Source organism: Podarcis vaucheri, assembly GCF_965113315.1.
Source record: "Podarcis vaucheri genome assembly, chromosome: 8".
Taxonomy (NCBI): Eukaryota; Metazoa; Chordata; class Lepidosauria; order Squamata; family Lacertidae; genus Podarcis; species Podarcis vaucheri.
This window is the reverse complement of record NC_138766.1, coordinates 35,870,298-35,896,572: the sequence shown is the minus strand read 5'-3', so window position 1 is coordinate 35,896,572 and position 26,275 is coordinate 35,870,298. Positions and strand designations below refer to the sequence as shown.

At 44.0% G+C, this 26,275-nt stretch overlaps 3 protein-coding genes across 11 annotated transcripts in view; 2 read left to right on the top strand and 1 right to left on the bottom strand.

The window, feature by feature from the left end:
- Positions 1 to 12,300, top strand: part of KIAA0319 — a 42,891-nt gene extending 30,591 nt beyond the window's left edge. For all 7 annotated transcript variants that reach the window (XM_082234964.1, XM_082234960.1, XM_082234959.1 and 4 more), the window contains 6 exons: positions 5,321 to 5,480; positions 7,195 to 7,337; positions 7,460 to 7,582; positions 7,720 to 7,810; positions 8,710 to 8,801; positions 9,968 to 12,300. In XM_082234964.1, coding sequence (XP_082091090.1) covers positions 5,321 to 5,480; positions 7,195 to 7,337; positions 7,460 to 7,582; positions 7,720 to 7,810; positions 8,710 to 8,801; positions 9,968 to 10,146 — 788 coding nt within the window. In that variant the 3' untranslated portion in view covers positions 10,147 to 12,300. The remainder of the gene's footprint in view (positions 1 to 5,320; positions 5,481 to 7,194; positions 7,338 to 7,459; positions 7,583 to 7,719; positions 7,811 to 8,709; positions 8,802 to 9,967) is intronic.
- On the bottom strand, positions 11,734 to 26,014 carry ALDH5A1 (aldehyde dehydrogenase 5 family member A1). The gene is made up of 10 exons (XM_082234996.1): positions 25,645 to 26,014; positions 23,968 to 24,051; positions 21,839 to 22,009; positions 20,798 to 20,914; positions 20,285 to 20,428; positions 18,505 to 18,648; positions 17,121 to 17,279; positions 16,781 to 16,950; positions 14,623 to 14,681; positions 11,734 to 14,443 (listed from the first exon to the last, which is right to left on the bottom strand). The coding sequence occupies exons 1-10, from the start codon at positions 25,975 to 25,977 to the stop codon at positions 14,238 to 14,240; spliced, it is 1,587 nt and encodes a 528-aa protein (XP_082091122.1). The 5' UTR covers positions 25,978 to 26,014; the 3' UTR covers positions 11,734 to 14,237.
- The window catches only part of GPLD1 (glycosylphosphatidylinositol specific phospholipase D1), a 29,165-nt gene continuing 28,111 nt past the window's right edge, over positions 25,222 to 26,275 (top strand). For 2 of the 3 annotated variants that reach the window (XM_082234979.1, XM_082234975.1), the window contains exon 1: positions 25,345 to 25,458. The gene's annotated coding sequence lies outside the window, so the exon portion shown is untranslated. Of the gene's footprint in view, positions 25,459 to 26,275 lie in introns of all 3 variants that reach the window. The other variant, XM_082234980.1, reaches the window with a different exon arrangement.

Sequence of the window (26,275 nt, the reverse complement as noted above, 5' to 3'; positions counted from 1 at the left end):
CAGTGCGGCTCGGGAAGCAGCTCTGAAACCTCCACCAGCACTCAATGCAGCCCTCATCCCAGAATTCACTCCAGACGACGTGCAACCACGCTACACACCTGAAGAAAAGCAGTGGGCATGCCAGGAAGGAGCGACACTCCAGGAAGGATGGTTCCGTCTACCTGACAACCGTGTGTTTGTGCCCCAACATCTGGCCTCCGTGATTGTGAAGAACTACCACGAATCCACTCATCTGGGGGGTCCAGCTGCCAGGGCGCACCTTGGGAGACTTTTCTATATCACTAACCTTGCTCAATTAGTTGCTGCTATATCTCAGAGGTGTGTCCTGTGCGCCAAGAACACCCCCAGACAAGGCCACCTCCCTCCACCGGGAGTACAACACGTTGGCTTTACCCCTATGGAAAGCCTGATTGTGGACTTCACTGAACTACCATCCGCAAGGGGCATCAAATACCTGCTTGTGTTTGTCTGTACCCTGACGGGCTGGACGGAGGCATACCCAACTAGAACAGAAAAGGCTCGTGAGGTGACCAAGAAGCTATTGAATGAACTCATACCCCGCTTTGGCCTCCCCAGAAGTATTGGCAGCGACAATGGGCCGGCCTTCATTGATAAGGTTGTGCAAGAAGTATGCAAAGCGCTGCAGATTAGATGGAGGCTCCACACAGCGTACCGACCCCAGAGTTCAGGGAAAACCAAGCGCATGAATCGCACCCTGAAGACCCATTTGGCCAAGCTGACACAGGAGACAGGACTATGCTGGATAGATGTCCTGCCCCTTGCCTTGTTTCGGGTCCGGAGTGCTCCAACCAAGAGACTGAGACTATCACCCTTTGAACTCTTGTATGGCAGGCCACCCCCTTTCGTCAGAGACATCCCCGCCAGTTTGGGCCGGGTGGGAGACCATATTACCCAGGAACAAGTGCAATCCTTGTCCCGTGTGTTTGCTTCCCTTTCCAGGTACACCCTCGAGCGCACACCCTGCAGTCTCGCTGAGCCGGTCCACCAGTTCCAGCCAGGGGACTCCGTGTGGTTGAAAGAGTGGAAGCGCGACCCTCTCATCCCGAAGTGGCGAGGCCCGTACACCGTCCTCCTCTCCACTCCTACCGCGGTGAAAGTAGCCGAGGTGACTCCCTGGATCCATCACACACGTCTGAAGAAGTCTGAGGGTGTCTGGACGTGCAAAAGCAACCCTGCTGACCCTCTGAAATTGACTCTCTCCAAGAACCCTTGTGTCTGACGCCACCGGAAGCGCGTCAGGCCACGGGCAACGGTTCCTGCGACGGATCATCACCTTGCGTCTGACGCCACCGGAAGTGCGTTAGGCCACGGGCAACTGTTCCTGCGACTGATCATCACAAAGACTTTCACAGAGACTTTCCCCTTTCTCTATTCTGTGCCTACCGTTTTGTTCTATGTCCTATCGTCCTGACCCCACCGAGCCATACCAACCCTTCTGGCCTGCTGACCTCTGCTACGAGTGGTTCGTCCTACCGGTGGTAAGGGACGGCGTCCTTGTCGGCTATTGGGAGCGGGGGCCTCACAGGGCAGCGGCAGTGAGGCATCCCACTTACCCTCTGTGGCTCCTTGTCCACGACACGTCCCAACGCACGTGGGTATTGCTCCTACGCGAAGTCGAGGAAACGGTCGAACTCTATCGAGTTTTCGCCCGCTCCTGTTTTGGAGGGGAGATATCCCACTGCCTAAGGGGGGGGAGAGCACTGGACCGAGGAGGTGGAGCACAGTACCAACCCCATTTGGCATACCACGCCCAGACCCTGACCCGGGTGTTGAAGGAATATTGGCTCAGGTGTTGAATGGGAGGGAGCTTGACCCCGGGGCGTATTGAGATTGCTGAACAAGTACCCGTAAATCCCGCAGCCCCACCTGTGGTTGTTGTGGTGGCTCGAACCTCCCAAAATCCCAGAGTAAGACCTGAACTAATAGGCTTGGTGACCCCACACCCAATACCTGTGGATGTGGCAGGATATTCTTGTGGCTGCATAAGGGTTGCCACCCCAGGGTTTCAGCCTCCCTTCGCCCTGGTTAGAGGCCACGTGGGCGACAACCACCCAATAGGACCAGCAGGCCGGCAGACAGTACTCCTAGCTTCAGAAGAATCCAGACCTTGGTATAGGCCCTGGAACGTTAGGGGTCCTGAACTAGCGGAGCTCCTGGACGTTGCATATCGCCAGGCCCAGGAAGGACGCTACCGCTGGTATCTTGGCAACTAGGTATAGAAATCTCACCGCATGCAGAGACGCCCTTCCCCGTTAGAACCCTATCACGAGGACTGGTCAGCACAGCAGTGTTACAAGTGGTTTGCCCGGCCAGTAACCCGAAGCAGCTTCTTTTTGCAGGAAGGAGCGTTCAGGTGTGGCCACTATACATTTACCCTGCGCCAACACACCGTTCTTCCCTTGTGGCTGGTCTACAGAGCTTCAGAGGCTCAGGAGTGGGCTCTTAGGCCCTTCGGCCTCATCCGGGGAGTGGGCCCCGTTTTCGAAACTTACAGGGTCTACCGCCACCCCCGCAGTTCCCAAGGCCTAGCAGTGTTCCACTTCCGGACAGACACCTTTCCCTGGGAAGAGTGGGAACGCTACGTGTGTGCACGCTGTTCACGCCGTAGCACGGCCAGAAGTTAGAAGCCCCATGCCCTGGCCTTGGTGGGCCACCCTCCTTTTTGCTTGCGGCATTGCCATTTTTGTAGGATTCCTGTGTTGGTGGTACAGTCCCCTGTTCTGCGGTACTGAACAAGATGAGGAATCAGGTCATCCTCTGGCTCCTATGGGTCCTCACCTCGCAAATGGCCACGGGGTGGAAGGACAATACCTTCCTAAACATGACAACGGCGGTAGCCAAGAGCCTGAATAGGTCAGAATGTTGGGTATGCGCGCACGTCCCCATGCATATGGGGCAGGGGATCCCCATAACGGGAGTACCTTTCTCTATGAATGCAACTTCTTTTCTACGTCTGCTGATAGGTCCATGGCTGAACGTGTCCGACATAGGTCCATGGCTTAACGAGTCCTACAGAGTTCCCCGACACCACATTTGGAGCCTTGACAGGGTCATAGAGGGAGGCCCGTGCATCCACAGGAGTATACCACCTGTGGACAGTGCCGTTTGGAAAGCCTACTACAGGAACCATACTCCCCCTGACGATTGGTGGCAGCCAGACATTCCAAGCGAGGTTTTTGTGGGCACTCACTCAGGGTGTACTTACATACATAATGTGACCCGCGCTAAACAGACCTTAGACCACCCCTGGCACTACAATGCCTGGCCCCTTGCCACGCCAGGGTGGAGAAAGGGATGGTTTTGGCTTTGCGATCACACAGCTTACAAGACTTTGCCTCGCAATTGGTATGGGACCTGCACCTTAGGAACCTTGGCCCCAGGGCTCACACTCCATGACACCTTCCCGGGAGTGGCACGCCCCCGCTACCGCAGGGCAGACAACCCCCTGGTGGTCAGAAACACCGGCTTTCACTCCTTTATGAGAGCGTTTTTCCCTGGCCTTGGAGTTTATGAGGTAGAACGAGCACTGGTCAATATTTCAGCCTCACTGGAGATCTTTGCGGCCTCCACCGCAGATGCTTTAACCTCCCTGCAGGAAGAGGTAGCACAAATGGCTCTAGTGGCTAACTTCACGGCTGATGCCCTTATGGCCCTTCAGCTGGAAATCAGGCAGATGGCCGCTACCACTCTACAGAACAGGATGGCTTTGGACTACCTACTGGCCAGCCAAGGAGGGGTTTGTGCCTTTCTGAACTCCTCCTGCTGCGTATACATTAACCGAGACCAACGCGTGTTGACAGATATTTGGCGCATTAGGGAGTTAGCATCCATATACAACCAAAGTAAACGTGTGGAGAATGATGTTGAGCGCATTAAGAAGCAAGCTGACTTGTTCCACAAGATTAGTCAAGATGGTACAGGTCTTCCCAGTATTTGGAATTGGCTTACCTCTTGGCTCCCAGGGTGGTCATGGTTAAAAGAGATTTTACTTGTGGTTCTGGTTTTCTTTCTTATTGTAATCGCTTTATCATGCTTTGTGCCTTGTCTTATTCAGATTGTACGCCAAATGGTGAGCCGCTCAGTTAATGCAGCAACACGCACACAGGTTCTGGCTCTCTACGATTTTGCATCTATAGGTCCATCAACCGAAGATGAGGAACCTTGACCTGGGTTCTGCATCTTCGGGATGGAAAGGGGGGAATGAAGGGGTGAAGACTGAGAGAGCCAGACGGGAGCCATTTTCTGTTGTACCCTTACCAGGCAAAAGGCCATTTTCTATTCTCTAGAAGAGCTAGCTAAGAGCAAAACTAGGTCTCTGCTATATTTTGCAAGAACAGCAGTTGCATGCTTGTGGTTAGGGGAATTTTGCATGTACTAAGCTATTTCTGAGAAACGAGCCCCTGACTAACACAATAACAGGATGTTGCCCACCACGAAGACCGCAAGACCCCGGAGATGGGCTCTATTTAGAAACCACAGCCCATTCCCAGAAATGTGTGGGCTAGGGGCTAATTTACTGGAAATAGTGAAGAGGTCAAGCAGCTTATAAGCCAACAGCGCCATCTAGTGATTAGTGCAAGCTTGAAACCGAACACGGCAGCCACCAATCTGATTGGTAGAGCTATGATGAATATGCAATGGATGGGGAGGGGTAAGGGGCTGAACTATGCTTAGCAAGAAAGGTATATAAGTAGACTACCCCCTTTGGAGGGTGGGCATTTTCTCATTTTACTGAAATGCACCCTTTTGCTTTTGTCTGGCAAAACCAAATAAAAACTTTTTCTTTAAGAAACTTTGCTGCCTGATCTTTACATTCTTGGTCTGAAAACCGATGTCCCTTTCACTGGTCCCTTGTTTTCTGGGTTTTTTATACTCCATTCCCTTTCTGCTCTTCTGCTTAGCTGCTAAATTTTGCTAACCTTTATAAATTAATCCACCTGCATTTTCTGATGGCATGGATGACAAATCGGAGGGAAATGGGGAATAACATAGTTCCCTCTGAAATTCATGTGCTGCATTTGAGAATATAACTTTGCATTCAGCACATGATAAATATCTGCTTGGAACCTGCATGTTCCCTGTTTGTTATTGCCGACTGGAATTTGTAGTAAATATTAATTTTGAAACCTCACAGCCACATGTCAAGGCAACATTTGCCATGCTCCAAATGAAAAACATTATTTTTGCAAAATAAAAAAAATTCCTTCCAGTAGCACCTTAAAGACCAACTAAGTTAGTTCTTGGTATGAGCTTTCGTGTGCATGCACACTTCTTCAGATACTTATTTTTGCATTCACAGATCCTAAGAAAAATGGACTTGTGGAACTGATCTTGCAAGTTGGAGTTGGCCAGCTGACTGAACAACAGAAAGACACGCTTGTGCGGCAGCTAGCAATGCTCCTGAACGTCTTGGATTCTGATATTAAAGTTCAGAAGATACACGCTTATTCTGATATCAGGTACAGAGATACCAAAAATAGATACAGTATAACACAAAATACTACAGACCAATAAGCTTCTTTTCAATGGCAAGCAATATGTAGAGCAGGTATAAAAAATTTGGGCTGACTTGCTGACATGAGCAGGGATGCGAGAAGGTATAATTTTCCATTCCGCTGTGTATTTTTCACATGCAGCACTGTCCCATTGCAGTTCATCTTCTGCAAAAAACAATGCTATCCAACTCACTGTAATTACATAAGTTACATTGTTGTTACGTTATGAAAATAACTTCATAGAAATGCTGCAGAACAATTGCCAACAGGCGTGCTCAGAGACCTGCACTGGCTCCTGGTTTGCTAATGGGCCAAGTTCAAGGTGCCACTATTAGCATATAAAGCCCTTAACAACTTAGGACCAGTTTGCCCACAAGACTGCCTTTCCCCACATGTGCCCCCTTGACCACTTCGATCGGTGGAATATGCACTACTGCAGATGTACATGATACTTGCAACAAGCAAGTTGCAAGAACTTGATTGTTTTAGTGTGGCAGCACCTGCACTTTGGATCTCCCTGCCTACTGAGACCAAGCAGGCACCTTCACTGAACTGTTTTCGGCACTTGCTAAAAACATTCTTGTTTAGACAAGGCTCCTCGGATGTCCAGAAAGTCAAGGTAATTTTAATCTGTTTCAGTATTTTAGCTTCTGTTTGCTTTTAAGTATGGTTGCGAGTTGTTCTCGATTTTATTGTTTTATCTTTTCATAAACTGCTTTGAGGGCTCCCTGCCCACAGTCAAGTGGTGTATAAATTTTACAAAATAAAATTATTCCACCCCATTCATTTCCGTGCACAGGAAGCACAATGCAAAGGGTGGAGGGATGTCTCAGTTATGTATTGTTTGCACACTGAGAGCAACAACAGTGAATACTGACTGGATTTGCTGTATTGATTTCTATTCCAGAAATGGGACTAAGCAAACATTGGCAATTCCCACTCTTGTTCTTCTTTTCATTTCAATTCTCTGACATGCCTCGCGTCTAGTGACCTTAATCTAACACTGAGCAAACCATATTTGCCCTTAAAGTTTACCAAGTCAAGATAATAAGTTGATAGGTCACGGTGAGAACAGAATGCTGGACTAGATGGTCTTTGGCCTCATCCAGCAGGGATGTTTTTATGTTATTATTTTTTTAAAAAAATTAACATGTGTGAATGCTTTGGGATATGTAAACACCATTGTTCTGTGGCTAAAACTTGAGAAGGTCGCCCATTTTGTAGCAGATGCATGCTGTATTTCGGCCTGTTCAATCACGTGTAGTTTCAAACAGCTAAGTCGGCAGCCGATGTCTGCGTTTCCAGTTGAGAAATAAAATTAAAATTACCATCTCTCCCTGTCGCACAATCAGGGTCTGACTTGCATGGGGAGCCTGTGTGTGTGTGTGTGTGTGTGTGTGTGTGTGTGTGTGTGCAGGAGACTCTTTGCTTCAGAAGTTTGCCCTTGAGCACATAGAGGGCTGTAAAAATGGGGAAGGCACTGGGTTGAAGTGGGCAGGGCTTGGCAGCCCCATTTGTCCTTGTGACTGCCATTGCATGAGTGAACCAAATCCCGGAATAGGGGTTGTGCAAAGGCCAAATCAAACAGTCTGATTGTGACAATATTTCTTAAATTGAAAAGCCAGCGCATTTGAATGCTATAGTCTGGTTATTTACAATATATACATCCTCTCTTCAGCACAGCTGTTGTGTTCTATGTTCAGAATGGCCATCCTTTTAAAGTGATGAAGGCAGCAGATGTTGCACAGATGCTACGCTTGCAGCTCTTGAAGGAGAAGCCGGACTTCTTGCTTTTTAAAGTGCTTCGCGTTGACACGGCTGGTATGTAGTATTCGCGTTATGCTGCAGAACAATACCAAAGCCCAATGCAATAATAATAATAATAATAATAATAATAATAATAATAATAATAATAATAATATTGATGGTTTTTGCTGCTATAGGTTGCCTCTTAAAGTGCTCCGGACATGGACATTGCGACCCTATCACGAAGCGCTGCATTTGCTATCAGCTGTGGATGGAAAATTTGATACAGAGGTATCTTAACAGGGGAGAGAGTAATTGCGGTGAGTTGAGAGGAAACGGGTGAAGTGTTTCAGGCAGGGACGCTGAATAGAGTAGATCTGTGATGTTGCCATATTGAATGCATAAGTGCATTAATGGTTCCTCTAATAACTTTGAACATTCTACTTCCACCTTCTAGAGTGGAGTATACTTTATGTAACGGCATCAGCTTTCATTTTGATTGTGCTGATGGCGGGGTTCGTTTGGCTCTGCATCTGCTGTTGCAAAAGGTAAATGATTTCTAATGAAGCTCAATATGAACATCCCTTAGTTCTGTAGTCACTGAAATAGATTAGAAGCCTCGTTTGTACTCAGAAGCATCTACTGATAGGTTTGGGAGAATATTTGCCCTTTAACCACCCTGTAAGTTTGGCAAGTGGCTAATGGGAATTAAGGGGTGTCCAATTAATCTAAGGTGAGGCAACCATAAGAGATATGTGGCTGCCCATAGCACAATGGTGTAATAAACTATCTGTGTGAATAACCACCTGTACAGGTCGAAAACAGTTTTTCAACCACGCCTGTATAACGCCTTTGGTTTTGGTTGCTTGTAAGCTGGCTTCTCCACGTGGAGCTCCACCAAGGGGTCATGTCTGTGGGTGGCTACACTGTTGAAGGGGCCCCAAGTATGACAGCACTAATGATGCTGAAATGAGGAGGCACGCATCGGGGTGGGGAACCCTTTCAGACTAAGAGTCACGTTCCCTTCCAGTCAACCTTCTGAGGGAAGGTGGGAACATGGCAGAGGCGGGTAGGCAAGAGGCAGAAATGGGTTGAGCAACGAAAGTCCATGTTTTCTATTCCCACACACTCACTCATCCCTCTCTATTCTCCATCCAGGTGAAAAAGAAGCAGGATCAGAGTTCAAGGAAATATTCTAGTCAGGCATAAACACTCAAGCAGGGTACCAAAAAATAAAATAAAATGGTGAGGGGTGTGTCCTGGAGTGGGGTATGGCTGGGGAGTGGGTATGGCCTAGGAAGAATCATGAGGCCTAGTATTTCATCCTTGGTTTACATAATGTATATCCTTTGTGGTTGGGGTGGTTCCTAAGAAAATATCACCTGTGGGGGAGGGGGGAAATGGGTACTTGGTTTCCCAGCTTTAAGTGGAATATTTCATCTTTTAGCAGAAAGAGGACTAAAATAAGAAAGAAAACAAAATACACAATTTTGGATAATATAGATGATCAGGAGAGAATGGAGCTCAGGCCTAAATACGGTATGTTTCTTTCCCCCCTTTCCCCTCCATGTCTTCCAACCTTTGCTACAATTCGTATGTGACTTTCTGTTTCTTGTGCTATTAATACAGACTTTTCTTTCGCATGCATCTGGCGCTTTCACATTTTAAGGCAGGATAACATCTGATGGAGCGGGCTGTCTCCAATAAAAGTCCCGGCCATGTTAAATCTCCCAAGTTGCAATGGCACTTCCATTTCCCTGCCAAAGAACCAAAAAAATCACCATGTATTTATTTTCAATTATTTCTGACACACCTTTCTGCAACAAAAGCATGCTGTTTCCTTTTGTTTGGATTCTGCTGCAACTGAAGTTAACCTGAACTGGTTGTGGTTCAGGCCAATAAATATTACAGTCAACATGCTCATCAGAGGTGAATGGCAGCTACTGCTTGTGTCCCAAAGACAGGCAGTTGTGTTCCTTGATGACGGGCTCGCAGGGCATGTGTGTGGTAGTACTAAGTCACTGATTCAATCAGTGCAAGGATTTATCTGTGCAACAGAACACTCCCCTCTTTAAAACTGCTCTGAGAGTTTCCTCAACCCTCTGGAGTAGATTTGGGAACGGTACAGGGCACGTGTGGGAGGAAGTCCCTTGTGCTCGTCCAATTATTTAGTTGAGTAGCATCGCCACTCGTCTATTGGATCATAACAGAAGGAGCAGCAGACTCTAGCAGAGATGTCAATAGGCTTATTTACATGTCACCTGGAACATTGCATGGAAAGGAGAGCCAGTGTGGTGTAGTGGTTAAGAGCGGTAGACTCGTAATCTGGTGAACCGGGTTTGCGTCTCCGCTCCTCCACCTGCAGCTGCTGGGTGACCTTGGGCCAGTCACACTTCTCTCACTCACCTCACAGAGTGTTTGTTGTGGGGGAGGAAGGGAAAGGAGAATGTTAGCCGCTTTGAGACTCCTTCGGGTAGTGATAAAGCGGGATATCTAATCCAAACTCCTCTTCTTCTTCTTTAGAAAGAGTTAGCACTCCATGTTCATGTTGGATTGCTTGTGGTGGTGTGGCTCTGGGTGATGGTTTATGGTAGTAAGACGTAACATTACTTCCTCAATTTGACATTGCGGATGAGATAACGGAGATCAAATAGTAAGCAGACGTTGCAAAGACTCTTCTGCTTCCCATCTCCTCCCTATCTCAGGTATAAAGCACAGAAGCACAGAACACAATTCCAGCCTGATGGTTTCAGAGTCAGAGTTTGACAGTGACCAGGACACCATCTTCAGCAGAGAGAAGGTTGAAAGAGAGAACCCAAGGAATGCCATGAATGGTTCCATGAAGAATGGTGTCTCCTTCAGCTACAGCTCAAAGAACAGATAAATGAAGAGGCTGCAGTGGAAGGACATGTGCTAAAGCTATGCTGCTGCTCCTTCACCACCCCCCTCCCAAACTATACTGGTGGGAGACGGGATGATAAACTTCCAGCATAGTAGAAAAGGAAATGGACGCGGTGGACTTTCCCCTTCATTTCTTTAACCAATAACGTATTTTAACTCACCACATGGGTTAGGTGAAAGGGTTTTCAAGTCTAAAAATAGTTGGAGATGGTTTCCATATAAAAGGTTATTGCTCAAGACTGTTACATTACAAGGAGCACATAGGAAAGCTACCTTATATTGTTGTTTCCTTTAGAAAACAGTGGCTATGCATCTGTACAAAGACACACCAGTATGCCAGTACCTTGAGTTATTAAAAAAAAAAAAAGCAGTGTGCGGCTATAGCCTCCATCTTCTTCCGGTCACTTTTAGTTTAACAAATAAGAGGGTTGATGAAAAGGGGTTTTTGTGACATCTGCTTTGGTAAAGCAGTGGAGTTGAAATCATTTTTTTCAAAGGACTCAAGGCATTATCTGAAGCAACCTAACTGCAGTAAAGGACGTTAGTATTTGGGTAGCAGACTTCCTGTCTGGCAAGCCCAAGTTGCTGGAAGAAAGGAAAGATCCGAGTAAAATTTCAAGCCTGTTGCTACCTCCTTCTTGTGAGTGGATGCCACACTTGGGAGAAGGTTCTATACTTGGGAGAAATTGGTGGCACATGCCATATGCCACCAATTTGACCCTCTTCTGTCTATTTTGCTGAAGAAAGGCTTGCAAAATCATTCCACGTTCTTTGAAAACTGCAGCTTTTGTGGGTACATTGATTTAATAACCGGTCCTGGAAGTTTTAACTCCTTTCCTTCATTTGCCTTGTGAAGTGCTGAGAGTAAATCAGATGTGCTCAACTCCATTGACTGTGGCATTCTGTGTAGTGAAAATGTGGGCCAGAAATCACCTAGTCTTAATATCTAACAATGCTCATAAAACATGTTTACTGAACAAGAACTAATTGTCATCGGGTTTCTGTGTGTGCATCAGCACTCTCCCTTCATGATAAACACGAAGATAAGCACAAATTTGTAAAAAAAAAGGTTTAAATTTCATGCTAGGGGCTTAACCCAAATGTTGCTGTAAACAAAGAAGAACGGGCTAAACCGAAGTTTTAAGGCACTGTGATGATTTTTACCCCTGGAGAGTAAAGTGTCATGTGTCTCAAGTATTGAAAAATTAGCGATTCAACTGTTCTTTACCTGAAGTCACACAAAGCAAACATATATTACACCTGTGTAACCAATTTTTCTCAATATACAGTTCAGCTTTAGGAACCTTGGTTTTGTGTCTTCTAGAAGTTGTCTGTGCAACTTGAGGGCTTGCATATCCTTTCACCAGCAGAAGTTGGTCCAATGAAATAAGTGGCTTTCCCATTTTGTCTCCAAGGCAGAACTAGTGCACCTGCCTGGTCCTCCAGGTGATGGTACTACAAACTCACATCATACCTGACACTTGCCTGTGTTCACTGGGAGCTGGAGCTTAACAATATCTGAAGGGTCACAACTTCTCCAGCCCTGTGTTGAAGAATACTCATACCAATGTAGGATTTTATTATTTTTTTAATACGCTTACAAAATGTCACAGATCTGACAGTAGATGTGAATGTCCACCAATTTTAAAGTTAAACATTTATTACACACAGCTGTTTTCCCAACACCCAAAGCAAATCTACACACAAAAGTGAAATGTAAGAATTCAAGTATCACCTTCTGTTAGTTAATTACTGTATACAAACATATAACAGCTCTTGTTATTTTTTATGTAAACATACCATACAATTGCATATTAACACTTAGCTGATCCAGCCCCAAGAGAAAATTTCTCCAATGAGGCTAGTAGTATCTTGTTACACTTGAACAATTTGTGCTTCTCAAATGTTTTGCTTCTTTTTCCTCAAAGGAGGAGCGTTGACAAGCTTGGGCTGTATTGAATCCCTAGATTGTTTTAGTTTTGTATTTGTGTGTGTTTCAGATTTTGAATTACATGTAGAGCAACTGCCTTAAATAATATAACAGGAAGCATTTCTAGACTTGTCTGTAAGACTGTAGATCAGTCTGTGGTACCAGCCTATATGCCCACAAATGTAAAAATTATTGTTGCTGGGTTTTTTTAAAAAAGTATGTAAGATTATATAGATTAATTATTCTTCCTCAGTCCCATTTGACAGTGATTTCTTCAGGAACTACTCAGTTTGTTGGCATTACAACCAAGGTTCATCTTGGTTGTATTTTTTTTTTTAAAGGAATAGCAATTAGTGCTACATAATGTGCTTTTTAGGAGTCGCTATAGTGCCACTGTTTAACCTATACCTAATATAATACAGCAGAACCAATGTTTTGTACTACAAAGTCACCCAAAATAAGCTTAGCTGACCTGTATCAATTTTGGAGGTTAATGAACATATATGAAAATAGGGAGAAACAAGCAACTAGTTCTGTGTCCGAATGAGATCTGGATTTATGTTTCTCCTGAATGCTAGATGCTTGTGGCTACACTGAAAACTACTTCTCAAGCCAAGTGGTGTCTCTTAGAACTGTCTGTGAAATGGCAGAAGCTTCCCACTTAAGGAAGACCTCAAATGTTTGTTCCAAGCCCTTTTGGTTTATCTGAAGCAGCCCTTTGGATCGCAAGCAGATTTGACAGGGAACGGGATTGCACAGCTAAGTCCACTTAAAAACATATTGCAAAATGTCAAATGAAGTTTTGCAATGTAAATAAAGTGCATGTTCAATTGAATGCAGCAGTAGCAAAGCAGAACTGTTAAATCTTTTTATCTTTCGAACGTAACAGCAGCTCATACAGAAAAGACCTGATGGAGCACGTGCAGGTAACATTAAAGCTCACCGGAAAGAGCACAAAAGTGCTTTTATCTTGTGCCATCAAAAGTCTTAACTTGTGGTGGTAAAACAAACAACTTTTGGGATTCTAGCTGTATGCCACTGTTATTCAAATAGGTTCATGGAGGAAGCTTTAAAGTCCTCCCACATAGTCCCCCCTCTTTCCCCAGGTCTTAAGCTTTTTCTCTTGTACCAAGTTTACTGCTTTCTGTAATCTCTAGAATGAGCAGGAGGGCCATGGAGGATCAGACAAGTCTTTCAGAGAAAAAATATTATTTGGCAAGAATAGACATAGGAAACAGAACTCTAGAGCAGTGTAATGGGCTATGGAGGTGTAAGCTTGTGTGCTGTGGCGCTTCAAATAAATATTAATTCCTTGTGGAGCTATTGGTCCAAGTTGGTCTCAGTGCATTACAGCTTTTGCAAGACACAATGTTACCCCGCCCATACAAAACAGTTTATGTTCGTATCTCTGTGCTGTTGTACTAATACATGATAATTTGGTCACAAGGCTCAGCTGCTAGGAGCAAATCACAAGTATCTCCTTAGGGATGCTCTAGTCCTATTGTAAGTAATAGGGAGGATTCTGTCAGAACTGTGCATATACCTTCAAGGCCATTTTTCAGCTCCAGCCAAGAGCTGAAGAACGATATGAAAAAGTGCAATACATCTTTCCCTAGAAAAGATTTCCTAGAAGCCCTAAGACAGGCAACCAGAAAATAATATAAACATTAGAAAAAGAAACAGTCAACATTTGGCACAATTATTCAGTTATTTCACACCTGGCTCAGTGCATGGAAAGGGTAAATGAGTATCTTTTTCCTACTTTGCTACTCTCCCAAAACATTTATTTCTATCCTTCCTTTCCCTCCTAACAGACACTCAAGGTAAATCATACATCTTAATTAGTAAAGTTTTCCAAATTCCTCTGAAACACAATCGGGAATTGAAACATTATTTGTCCCTGTGTTATGGTTAAGACAGGTAATATAAATAAACCTATATTCCTACAACCTGTGTACACAGAATACCAGAGTTGTTCTATATGTATCGTCATGTTTACAAGTAATGACGTTTCTACAAAAACATTATTACTTCCATTTTAAGAGGGAATGAAAAATCACAAATGATCTTGCTAAAGCTTATGAATGCCCCCAAAGGTTGTTTTCTAGGCATTCTGAATAGGTTAGACTCCTAACAAATGGCTACTATAAACCTCCAAAACAGACATACTTTATTTCCAAATATTCATCAATACCGTATTTTGAACCTTCTCTTCCCAGCCCAGATTGTTTTACGCCACCGAAAGGGCACTCCACGGCAGACACGATGCCTTCATTAACGCCCACCATCCCAACCTCAAGCTTCTCTGCAACTCTCCAGATCTGGGCTGGGTCTCGGGAGTAGAAATAACCTGCAATTTGTAGCATTGAATAAAAAACAGTTTGGAGTTTTTTATTTGTTGTTTTGCGGGAGAAAGGTCATTTTTCTAAGCTTGAAATAGTAAAGTCAAGATGTGGCCTGGTAGCTTGAACCATACCCCATCTTGCCTCCTTAAGCATTGTAGATTTGCAGTATTAAGAGCTCACATACCTGCTAAGCCCACATTGGCTGAATTTGCTATGTCAAGAGCTTCCTCCTCTGTATCAAACCTGCAAAAGTATTAATAGGAGATGTAAATAATAATGGAAGAACTGCTTTATTGCAAGTGGTGTGCAATTAGAGGTCTCTTCCATGCGAAATTCATGATGGCACCCCCACTCTCTTGACTGACACAGATTTCCATAACTTCCCATGAATTAAGCTCGTATAAAAGTTACACGATGTTTTCCAACATCAGCAATACATTTGCTTGTTTAAAAATGACACCGATTTTGGGAAGATAAGTAAATCCTATGCAGTTTCATCAGGTTAAAATAAAATGGTGGGGAAATGGGGAATAATTTTCTAAAGGTGACATTCAACAATGGCTATTTGCTTGCACAATAGAGACTTTTACAGTCTCTGCCCATGCAGTCCAGAATCTGGGGAAGTGAAGTCCATTGGTGACATTAAATTTTGCCCTAAGAAAAAGGTTGGGAATGGCTACCAAAACCACCACATAATTTCTTCAATGAGCATTTGCTGGAATATAGCTAAGCAAATGCGAGACCTAATGTAAATATATTTTGACATCCAGGTCACTCCATAGTGTTTGAAACATATTAGAAGAGGGTTGGTGGTGTGCCTCACCACACATAATGCAAACAATATTCCCACACCATGAGACAAGCCTTCCCAGTAAGTCAACATTTGCAACATTTTAGCACATCCAGAACAGTTTCCCTCAGGAAATCCCTTGGGAAAAGTCTATTCAAGCACTACCTACCCAAGCTATATAAGAAATAAAAATAAAATTGAGGCACCAGAGAAGCTAGAATGTGGGCATCACTGTGAAAGAGGCAAGTGGCTTCATTATTACACACTTGTGCAAACTTCAGGACACATGAAAAATGATCATGAAAAGACTGCGAAAAGCGCTAACAGATCAGAAATTAAAGGCATAGGCATTTTATTGTATTTTGACATGGTTTTGAAATACCTACCTTTCTCCATAAATAATTGTAACAAGATTATGCCTGGGATGCATACTACTAAAGTTTTCAAAAGAAATCTATGGTGATACCTGCTTATATTTTATATACATATATATATATATATATATATATATATATATATATATATATGCTTTCGTAGATTTTCACGGGTACAGGAATGCAGGTTTTGGTGTCTTCGGGTGTCTTCCCGTGTAAGAGTCGGGGTGTCTGGGCGACGTTTCGACGAGGTCTCACTCGTCATCTTCAGGCTGGTGCTTTCGGCTTCTTGTTACTGGAACAGAGCAGAATCTGGTGTTTGAGTTTCTATAAATACTGTTGAGGGGTGTGGTGTATAGCCTCCAACGTTCTGGGCAGAGAGGAAGTTCCTAGATTAGTGTGTCTTTTCTTCTTTTGTTCCTTAATTACTTGAGGGATATCTTGAGTGTTTTCACAAGAAGCCGAAAGCACCAGCCTGAAGATGACGAGTGAGACCTCGTCGAAACGTCGCCCAGACACCCCGACTCTTACACGGGAAGACACCCGAAGACACCAAAACCTGCATATATATATATATATATATATATATATATATATATATATATATACTGTATATATATATATAACACAAAATGACTGACACAGTCTGCAAATTTTCTACCCGAAGTTGGGAAAGGGGTGCTGTTGTCTTTATACATGGCAATATAAAATAAGGGAAAGTTCCCCACTGCCAGCCAGATACTTTCACTCCACATAATCCCTCCTGACTGTCGCTGACTTTGAGAAATGTGAATTAGCAGTGAAGCCATCACTATATGAGTAAACTGTATTGCACTTCCATGACTGCGATGGTTCCAAAAAACACAGTTGCAATTGTGGCTATCGCAGAGTATATTTGTGTAGGGACAGTTCCTTGCCAATTCAAACATTATACTTGGGAGCGTGATCCTGAATCCAGGAATTGTCTGGCAGGGTCACATGTAATAAGTAGGAGAAATGTCAGCTGTTTCCTGTTGCGAACTACTTCTATGCTTATCACAATCCATCTTGCCTCCAAGTGTGTAATATGGTAAGGTTAACAGGAGTCATTATGCAGAAGAGTATCCCTGGCAGAAATTGCCATTTTTGATGTAATAATCAAAGTTTGTTAATGTGTGATCTGCAGAATAAACTCTTACTTCATAACTGGGGCCAAAGGACCAAAAGTCTCCTCTTGTGTGCACAACATGCGTGTTGTGACATTGCTGAGAAGAGTCGGTTCAAAAAAATTCTTCCCGTAACTGTGCCTTTTCCCTCCTGTAACTATGGACGCTCCTTGGGAAACAGCATCGTGAATATGTTTTTCAACCTAAGAGAAAGAAAGCAAGTGCAGTGTTAGGCTCTCCCACCCCACAAAAGGGCGGTTTTCATATCCCAAGTAGAATTTTGTAGTTCGTTATTATTCCACTGGCATAGCCAACAAACGTAACTTGGCAATACCTCTTCGTACCACAAAAAAATTAAAAACAAAACACTTACCTTTTCCACAGCTTTTTCATTAATTAGCGGTCCCTGAGTTGTCCCTTCATCAAACCCATTGCCAATCCGTAGCTCTGACTTAATGGCTCGTGCAAACTTTTCTACGAATGCATCGTGGATCCCTTTTTGCACCAAGAAGCGGTTTGTACACACACAGGTCTAAAGTCAAAAGAAATCGTGTTTGTTTTCAGTTAGGCATAGACTAGTGCTTTGTTGTTTAATGTCATGGGCTCCTTTGGGAGGAAGGGTGGGGTAGAAATTTAATAAGCCAAAATGTATAAATCAAGACCAAATGTATGCTGGAAATGTAAAGAGAAAGAGGGAACCTTTTATCATATGTAGCGGATGTGTAAAGTGGTAAAAGCATTCTGGGAGATGATATATATAATGAGTTGAAAAAAATGTTATGGAAAGCTTTCTCTTAAGAAACCAGAAGCTTTTCTTTTAGGAATTTTAGGTGCAGAGATTCCAAATGACCAGAAGACATTATTCATGTACGTGACTACAGCTGTCTGGACTCTGCTAGCTCAGAGATGGAAAGAAAATACAGTCCCTACCAAGGAAGACTGGCAGATAAAATTGACAGACTTTGCTGAAATGGCAAAACTGACTGGAAGAATTAGGAATCAGGAAGAATCAAATTTTAATAAGGAATGGTGAAAATACATAATGCATTTAAAAATTTATTGTAAACTATTAAAATCATTAGTAGGATTGACATAAAACTACGAAATGTGCAATTAATATTTGTGGAATATCCTACTGAGCTCTGTTTGTACTTGGCTGTGTATCATGGGAGGCATGGAAACATTCCGTTTTACACGCAAATGCTATGGTTTCTACCTTCATCAGGAACACAACTGAGTTTCATGAGCAACAATGTCAGGTTTCAAACTAGGTTCCAGTGTGACGAATGCTGAGGGCAGAAGTCTTCAGAGGGCAACACTAGCTAACCACAAGAGAGGTTAAAAGTAAAGGAAAAGGCAAAAGCTTTAAGTATTGCCCTCCAAATTAAAGCCAAGGGTTTAGTCTGTACAGCTAGTGTAGACTCAAAGTGTCCCAGAATTGGACTTCCACCCAAGCATGAATAAACTCCCCTTGAAATCAATAACACTTCTAAACACTTCTAAGTAAATCAGAATGTAATGGTCCCACTGTAACTGAACTCTGCTTAATTATAGCTGGGTTGTATTCTGAACTGTCAGACTTATTATTATGACATCTGCTTTTTATAGATCAAGAATGAGGGGTGAAACGTCTTTGCTTGTGTCCCCCCCCCCCCAGTACAAGGCATAACCAAATTTGTAAAAGAGCAGTGCTCAAATTATCTGCAAGTGCAGTAGGGGGAAAAACAGATTCAACAAAGAGCGGAGATTAATCTCACCTGGCCTGAATTTCTGTATTTGGAAGCTAAAGCTCCTGCTACCGCTTTGTCTACATCAGCACTATCAAACACTATGAATGGAGCGTGTCCTCCGAGCTCCATGGAGACCCTCTTCACAGTGCCGGCAGCATGGCGCAGCAATATCTGCAAGTACACAGGAAACACAGAAAGCTGTACACCTACAAAGATGAATTATACAAACTTAGCTTTTTTTGAATGCCGAGAGAATACTCTGTAGTTGAAATCACGAGTTCCCTACTAAACTACCTGTAATGGGTATGAGTTACTCGTGCGTAAACTGGTGCCTTTCTTGGTTAATTTGCCTTGTTAAACCTTTCTGACTGCACAGCCCCTCCTCATCGTGGCTGCCTCAGTCGCTGGCAGAATCCGTCAGTGGGCGTTTCTTGAATCTCTTCCAACATAAAAGTTGTTTGACACCCAGTCTCCTCCTCCTCCTCCTCTCACTGCGCGGGAGTCTTCTGCGCAGGGAAGGCGTGGGTAGTGGAGGACCTGGGCTCTCCTCACTGATGTCCAGTGAAGAGTCCTGGAGCCCTCTCTCTACTTCCCCCCGTCTGCCTCCCTTTATCCCCGGTGTTGCGCTGATTGGCTTCCCCCTCTACTGAGCTGTTTCTCCCTCTGCTGCTGGGTCCTTCGCCAGCATCATCTGGGAGCCTCCCCTTCGCCTCTCGCTCTGATGTCAGTTCCCTGACACTACCCACTCATTTTTCTAATCTAAGGAGTAAATGTAGATCTCAAAGTCTTTAGTGCTTATTTTAGATGATGATGATAATAATAAATAGTAGTAGTAGCAGCAGCAGTAGTAGTAGTATGCCCCAGCCACTCTGAGCAGCTTCCAACAAATGTTAAAACCACAGTATAATTTACCTAATTATACACAGTGCCCAGCCTTGGACATGGGATGTTCTCTCAAGCAATAGATGTGAATCTGTGAAACAGCCCCATTCTTTTTAATACCACTATGCATGCATTAAGACACTGGTCTGAGATGAGTAGATCCAATTTTGTAAGTGAATGGAAAACGACTACTGGTTTCAGACTGAGTTTCAAGGGATGGCAGAAAGGGTCAAAGTAGACAAGACTAGATATAGATATAGATATATTTTTATGTATGTGACTACAGCGGGCTATCATGCGGGCTATCAATATTCATGATAGATTGGGCTATCATGACTATTGATAGCCCAATGTTGGAAAGAGGAAAAGATCCCAACAAAAAAAGATTAGCAAATTAAGTTAATGGAATATGCAGAAATGGCTAAATTAACAGAGAAACTTAGAAATCAAAACAATAACAAATTTAAAAATGGGATTGGGAAGTCTTTATTGCATATATATCAAAGCATTGTATACAAGTTGATACATTAGCAGGATTTTAAGAAACATTTGCATTATTATGATAAAAGATAGAACTGGATACAATTAGATGAATAATATTACATGGACATGCATGAATTAATCATAAAACAATGGAACGGCAGGAGGGGGTAGAGGGAAGTCAAGGCATTTGAGAAATCCCACATTTGGATGTTTTATTGAATGTATAAACAGCACTGTGAAGTTTTTAATTTTTATTTCTTTTTTATTTTATTTTAAATATTTTATTTAATGTGATTTTTGTTATAATGAAAATCAATAAAAAAATTATAAAAAACAAGATAAACTAGACAAGATAACACCTAACCAATTAGCAACTGCATTTTAGCTATGTATTTTAGCCACAAATTTGCAGCAGTTTACGAGCCAACATTGAGAAGCTTACCTTTCCTGTAGCCGTTGAGCCTGTAAAAGAGATCTTGGCTACCAAAGGATCAGTGCACATCACTTCCCCAACTGCTACTGCCTGTTGTCTAGAACAGGGAACAACATTATACACTCCTGCAGGTATTCCAGCCCGATTTGCAAGCTGCAGCGAAAAAATAGTGGCATGAAACTGTTCATTTGCACAAAAGGTTAGAATTAGATAATAATGATAATAATGATAAATAACAGGCTGAAGATGGTGCTGAGCTTTGTCTTCTTGCAAGTGTGTCACAAGCATTTAAAAACCATACATAATTTCAATAATCTTATTTTTAAAAATAACCAAAACGTTAATCTGCCTTTTATATATTGTATATGAATTCTTTTAGATTTTTATTCCATTTTTAGCTTTATACTGGTTTCAGTCTTTGTACTATTCTACAAATAACTCAGAGTGACTTAGAAAAAAATGACTAGTAAGTGCAATAAATAGTAATAATTAATCCACTGTTCATCAATATAAAAATCTCACCTCAGCAAGTGCTAAAGCAGATAAGGGTGTATCTTCTGCTGGTTTCACCACCACTGTGCAGCCAGCTGCCAAAGCAGCACCGACTTTCCTTGTAATCATAGCACTTGGAAAATTCCACTAAATTGAAGAAACAGGTCACATTGGTACAATAAAACAACTGGCAAGTTCTGAAATTTGAGAGGGAAATTAGCAAGATAGAAAGCTTTTAAGATCCTTGGCTGTTGTTTGATCCATCTGCTCCTGAGACCCTGGCAACTTCTAGATACCATCAAACCATGTATAAAAGCCACTCTCCTTTCCACCAACAAAATGGGACCTTAACTTCCATTGAATGAAATAAAAAAATTCCTTCCAGTAGCACCTTAAAGACCAACTAAGTTAGTTCTTGGTATGAGCTTTCGTGTGCATGCACACTTCTTCAGATACACTGAAACAGAAGTTGCCACATCCTTCTATATAGTGAGAAGGTGGGGAGGGGTATTACTCAGAAGGGTGGTGGGAATGGGAGATTGGCAGATAGCTGAGATGAGCCTGTTGACGACTCTTAACGACTGTAATAGGTCTTACAGGAAAAGGCAAGGGGTGAAAAGGTGAGAAAAGGTGAGCTCCCTTTGCTCGGTCCCAGCTCCTGCTTACCTAGCAGTTCAAAAGCACGTCAAAGTGCAAGTAGATAAATAGGTACAACTCCAGTGGGAAGGTAAACAGTGTTTCCGTGCACTGCTTTAATTTCACCAGGAGCAGCTTAGTCATGCTGGCCACATGACCCGGAAAAAACTGTCTGTGGACAAACGTCGGCTCCCTCGGCCAGTAAAGCGAGATGAGCGCCGCAACCCCAGAGTCGTTTGCAACTGGACTTAACTGTCAGGGGTCCTTGACCTTTACCTAGCATAGCACAAATATTTCAACGCATTTACAATGTGTATATTCTGTGCAAAATTTGAGATTTCATTGTAAGAATTTTAATTCATTGGCCTCAGGGCATCACTAATCCTGCCTCTTTTGAATATTAAAAGTCTGACTTAAACAGTCAGCTGAACTCACAGGAGTAATGATGGCAGCAACTCCCACAGGCTGCTTAAGAACTAGAACTCTTCTGTCCTTTGCAGAAGATGGGATGATGTCACCATAAATGCGCCGAGCTTCTTCAGCAAACCATTCCAAGAAAGAAGCAGAATAAAGAATTTCACCCTGTGCTTCCTTTAGGGGTTTCCCCTGTGAATGATTCAAAATGCAGACATTCACATTCAGAGAACTACAAAACGTCTCTCCCCCAACAAAATGATTACAATGAAGGGTTTGTGTGATCATGTTTGTTTTTCATTCTAAAGTGCGATTTTAAAATGTCTAAACTGCCTTCCAGGTGCTGGCACTTGCCTTTAAAGTCCTCCTCCGTCTGGTACAAACCTTAAGAGTCAAAGGCTTAGATAGTCTTTGCATATAGAATCATAGAATCATAGAGTTGGAAGAGACCACAAGGGCCATCGAGTCCAACCCCCTGCCAAGCAGGAAACACCATCAGAGCACTCCTGACATATGGTTGTCAAGCCTCTGCTTAAAGACCTCCAAAGTAGGAGACTCCACCACACTCCTTGGCAGCAAATTCCACTGTCGAACAGCTCTTACTGTCAGGAAGTTCTTCCTAATGTTTAGGTGGAATCTTCTTTCTTGTAGTTTGGATCCATTGCTCCGTGTCCGCTTCTCTGGAGCAGCAGAAAACAACCTTTCTCCCTCCTCTATGTGACATCCTTTTATATATTTGAACATGGCTATCATATCACCCCTTAACCTCCTCTTCTGCAGGCTAAACATGCCCAGCTCCCTTAGCCGTTCCTCATAAGGCATCGTTTCCAGGCCTTTGACCATTTTGGTTGCCCTCCTCTGGACACGTTCCAGTTTGTCAGTGTCCCTCTTGAATTGTGGTGCCCAGAACTGGACACAGTACTCCAGGTGTGGTCTGACCAGAGCAGAATACAGTGGCACTATTACTTCCCTTGATCTAGATGCTATACTCCTATTGATGCAGCCCAGAATTGCATTGGCTTTTTTAGCTGCCGCGTCACACTGTTGGCTCATGTCAAGTTTGTGGTCAACCAAGACTCCTAGATCCTTTTCACATGTACTGCTCTCAAGCCAGGTGTCACCCATCTTGTATTTGTGCCTCTCATTTTTTTTGCCCATATATAAAGGAGATGTCTTAGAAATGTGGATTTAGACTCATATTTGCTAAGATAATGTACATCGTAGGATGCACGCAACCAAGAATTAGTGGGCAGAGTACTTAACCCATCCTACGTCTGCTAGTTCTCCTCTGCAAAAAAATCCTGTCCACTAGGCAATTTCCTTTTCAGCTGGGCTTGCCTACTTTTATTACCTGTCTGGAGAAAAAAGTTAAGCACTGCTAAGCAGAAGATGGGAGAATGGATGGAGTCTTCCGGGGAGAAACTACCTGGCGTGAAAGGGTAAAGTCCCCTCACACGGTCTCCTTAGAAGTTTCCCTGTTGACCCCTGAACTATTTTTATGAGGGAAATATGAGGTTGGACCTCCATATTTCTCTTGTAGCATCTACTTTGTATTTCAGCCTTCCATGCTATTTATGTTCAGTTACTCAGGCCTTCTTCCAAGAGCCTTCACAGTGTTAGAACAGCAGCAGTAAACATGGTCTTCACAACTGAGTGCTCCAAGGCTATGGAATAACATCCATGTAGATATTTGGAATTGCTCTCCTTCATCAACCTTCAATAAAGTACGTAAAACCTAATTATTTTAGAAGATGTGAAGTTAGTTTCTGGGATGTTTAGAAGCATAACATCCATAATTTAAGATTACTAGATGGTTGTTTAAATGTCCTGCGGCCATTTTGACCTCAGGAAAAGCAGGTTAAAACATTTTAAAAGAAATAAACAAGCTTGCACCTGCAACTCTACACAAACTTTATTAGAAGCAAATTCTTCGGAATCAGGTCTTCTGTGTTATTTGGGGGGGGGGGGAGCTTCAAAAAGTCACACATGAAAGTTTCTGCATTTGTCGTGACATATTGCAACATGGAATGATGTCTGAACTGCACCCATTGACTGCTACACCTTCTAGGCGAGATTCTTGTAACTAGCTTCCTGAAATTCAGCCCCAAATCCCTGAGGAATATGCCCCCCCCACTTCTTTTTATACTTACGTTCTCTGCTGTTATGATCCTTGCAAGGTCATCTTTATTCTCTATCATCAAATCAAACCATTTACGAAGTAAAGCAGCTCTTTCCTGAAAAAGAAATAGTGTTTTAGAAGTATTACTGCCAAGTGCAAAAATTATTATTACTCCAATATTACTTGCATGCTTTACAGTATTTAAATTTGCTTGTCTCCCAATAATCCTGCAAGTAGATTCAGGTTCAATTCTAACAGGACTACTAACAAAAGTTGATAAAATTAAATTTGGTGTGCTCTGGTCCATGGGGTCACAAAGAGTCGGACACGACTAAACAACAACAACATGCATCTCCACTCAAAGATGGAACTTAGGTATTATAATTAATACATGTATGATTTCCCCGTGTTTCTTACGTATTGTACATAAAGTACCCCAGGGAATATACATACGCAGGGAAAACGCACCATACTCCACAATATAGTTAATGGGGAAACAAATGAACAAATAGAGGATTTCCTTTACTCTGAAGGTGCAAGTTATTTTTTTATTATTTATTTCATTTATGAGTTGCTTCCCATGAGATACCCCCAAAGTATATACAACAGTTGGTTATCTACCCCAGTAGATGTTTTTTTCAAATCTGCCCTAAAAACAGGTATTTGGAGCTTAGAAAGGCAAAATAAAGCCTATATATTTAAGGCCACCCTGCAAACCACACTTACTAGAGAAAAAGCTCTTCTGAATGCAGTGGAATTTACTTTATGCATAGCCTTATACGACTTCAAGCAATATGTCTCTGGACTACTTATAATGCAATAAAAACATACATGTGTACTGTGCCAATATGATTGATATTTTGATGAGGCCCTAAGCTACTGAAGGTAATGGGGCCCTTTATATGCCCAGCTGTCCTTTGTCAACAACAAACTGCCGCTGGTTTTTTGGTGTTGAATATATGCTGTATGGTAATTTATGAACCTAATAGGTATCTAAAGCCACTTGCACATGCATAATGTAGGCACCCTATATATAGAAATGAGCAAACCAGTGATATTTTAGGGAGCAGGCTAGCAGGCGGGGCCTATTACTTACATCATAGGAGCCCACACAACACAAAGCACTGTTGCTGTATGTAGGTTTTATTTTATTTGTTTTTTATCTTATATTTTGGAAATGTACATCCAGGTGTGGTTTTTTTCCTTTCAATTTTTTGGGGCCCCCCAAGAGAGTGGGGCCCTAAACTATAGCTTATACGTAAATCCGGCACTGCTTCATATAAATAATAACAAGCAGCATTGACCCATTCCTTTATCTGCTGCTTCTTCAGCGCAAACTCTGGTTGAGTTTAAACCGGGGGGGGGGGGGAGTCTCTTTGAAGGAGGAGCATTCCCTTTCTCCAGAACCGGCAGGCGCCTTCTGAGTGGTAACCCTGTCTCGATGTCCCCACGGCGCGTCTGGAAGCGCGCGCGCGTTCCTCGCCAATGTGGGGCTGCTGCCCATGACCTACAGCTGATGCCGGTGGGTGGCCACATGCCAAGGAAGGCCGGGCTCCTCTCTTTTAACAGCTGTGCACCAGGCGCCGGCGGGCGTCCATCCCTCTTGCGCACAGGCGCAGGAGGGAGCCTGGAGTGGGGCTCTTGCCTGCTCGGCTCCCCCTGCCTTGGAAACTCTCCCCGCGTCCCGCAAGCCGTCCCCCTTCCTCACCTTGGCAGAGGCCCCGCTCCAAGCAGCGCCGGCCTCGTAGGCGGCCCTCACCGCGGCCTGCGCCTCCGCCGCCCCGCAGTCCGCCACCCGGCTCAGCTCCGCGCCGCTGGCCGGGTCCCGGACGGGGAAGGCGGCCGCCGCTTGCACCCAGCGGCCTCCCACGAAGCCTCCGGTGCGCACCAGGGAACTGGCCAGCGCCCCTGCGCCCGGGGTGGCGCTGCTGCTGCTGCCCAGGCGGACGCCGCCGGGCGCCGCTAGCCAGAAGCGAGAGCGGCGGGGAGGAGGGCGAGCGAGCGGGGCTCGGAGGCCCAGCGAAGCCCAGCGAGTCGCCATGGCCTCGGCGCCGGGGAAGGGAGCGGAGAGGGTGGAGCTGGGGGCGGGCGAGGGCGAAGGCCCTCGGCAGGCGGGTTTCCCGGGAGCGAAGTCCCTGAAGGCTGCAGCGCCACTCGCGCTTACTCGGGAGCAAAGCCTCGGAGGGACTTGCTTCCAAGCAGAGAACTGCACAGCGCTGCAACTCCGTGCAAATGCACTTGGGGCCAGTAGCGTAGCGTGGGTTGTCAGCACCCGGGGCAAGGCAAGTAATTTGCGCCCCCTAACCCGTGGATTTGCGCCCCCTAACCCTAACCCCCAG

Bases quoted from the DNA above. Each gene is read 5' to 3' on its own strand.
- ALDH5A1 (XM_082234996.1), bottom strand. From the start codon at position 25,977: ATGGCGACTCGCTGGGCTTCGCTGGGCCTCCGAGCCCCGCTCGCTCGC. The intron at 18,649-20,284 runs GTAAGCTTCTCA...GTGTACTTGCAG, and splicing joins GCTCAACGGCTACAGGAAAG to ATATTGCTGCGCCATGCTGC. The intron at 17,280-18,504 runs GTGAGATTAATC...TTTTGACTTTAG, and splicing joins AATACAGAAATTCAGGCCAG to ACCTGTGTGTGTACAAACCG.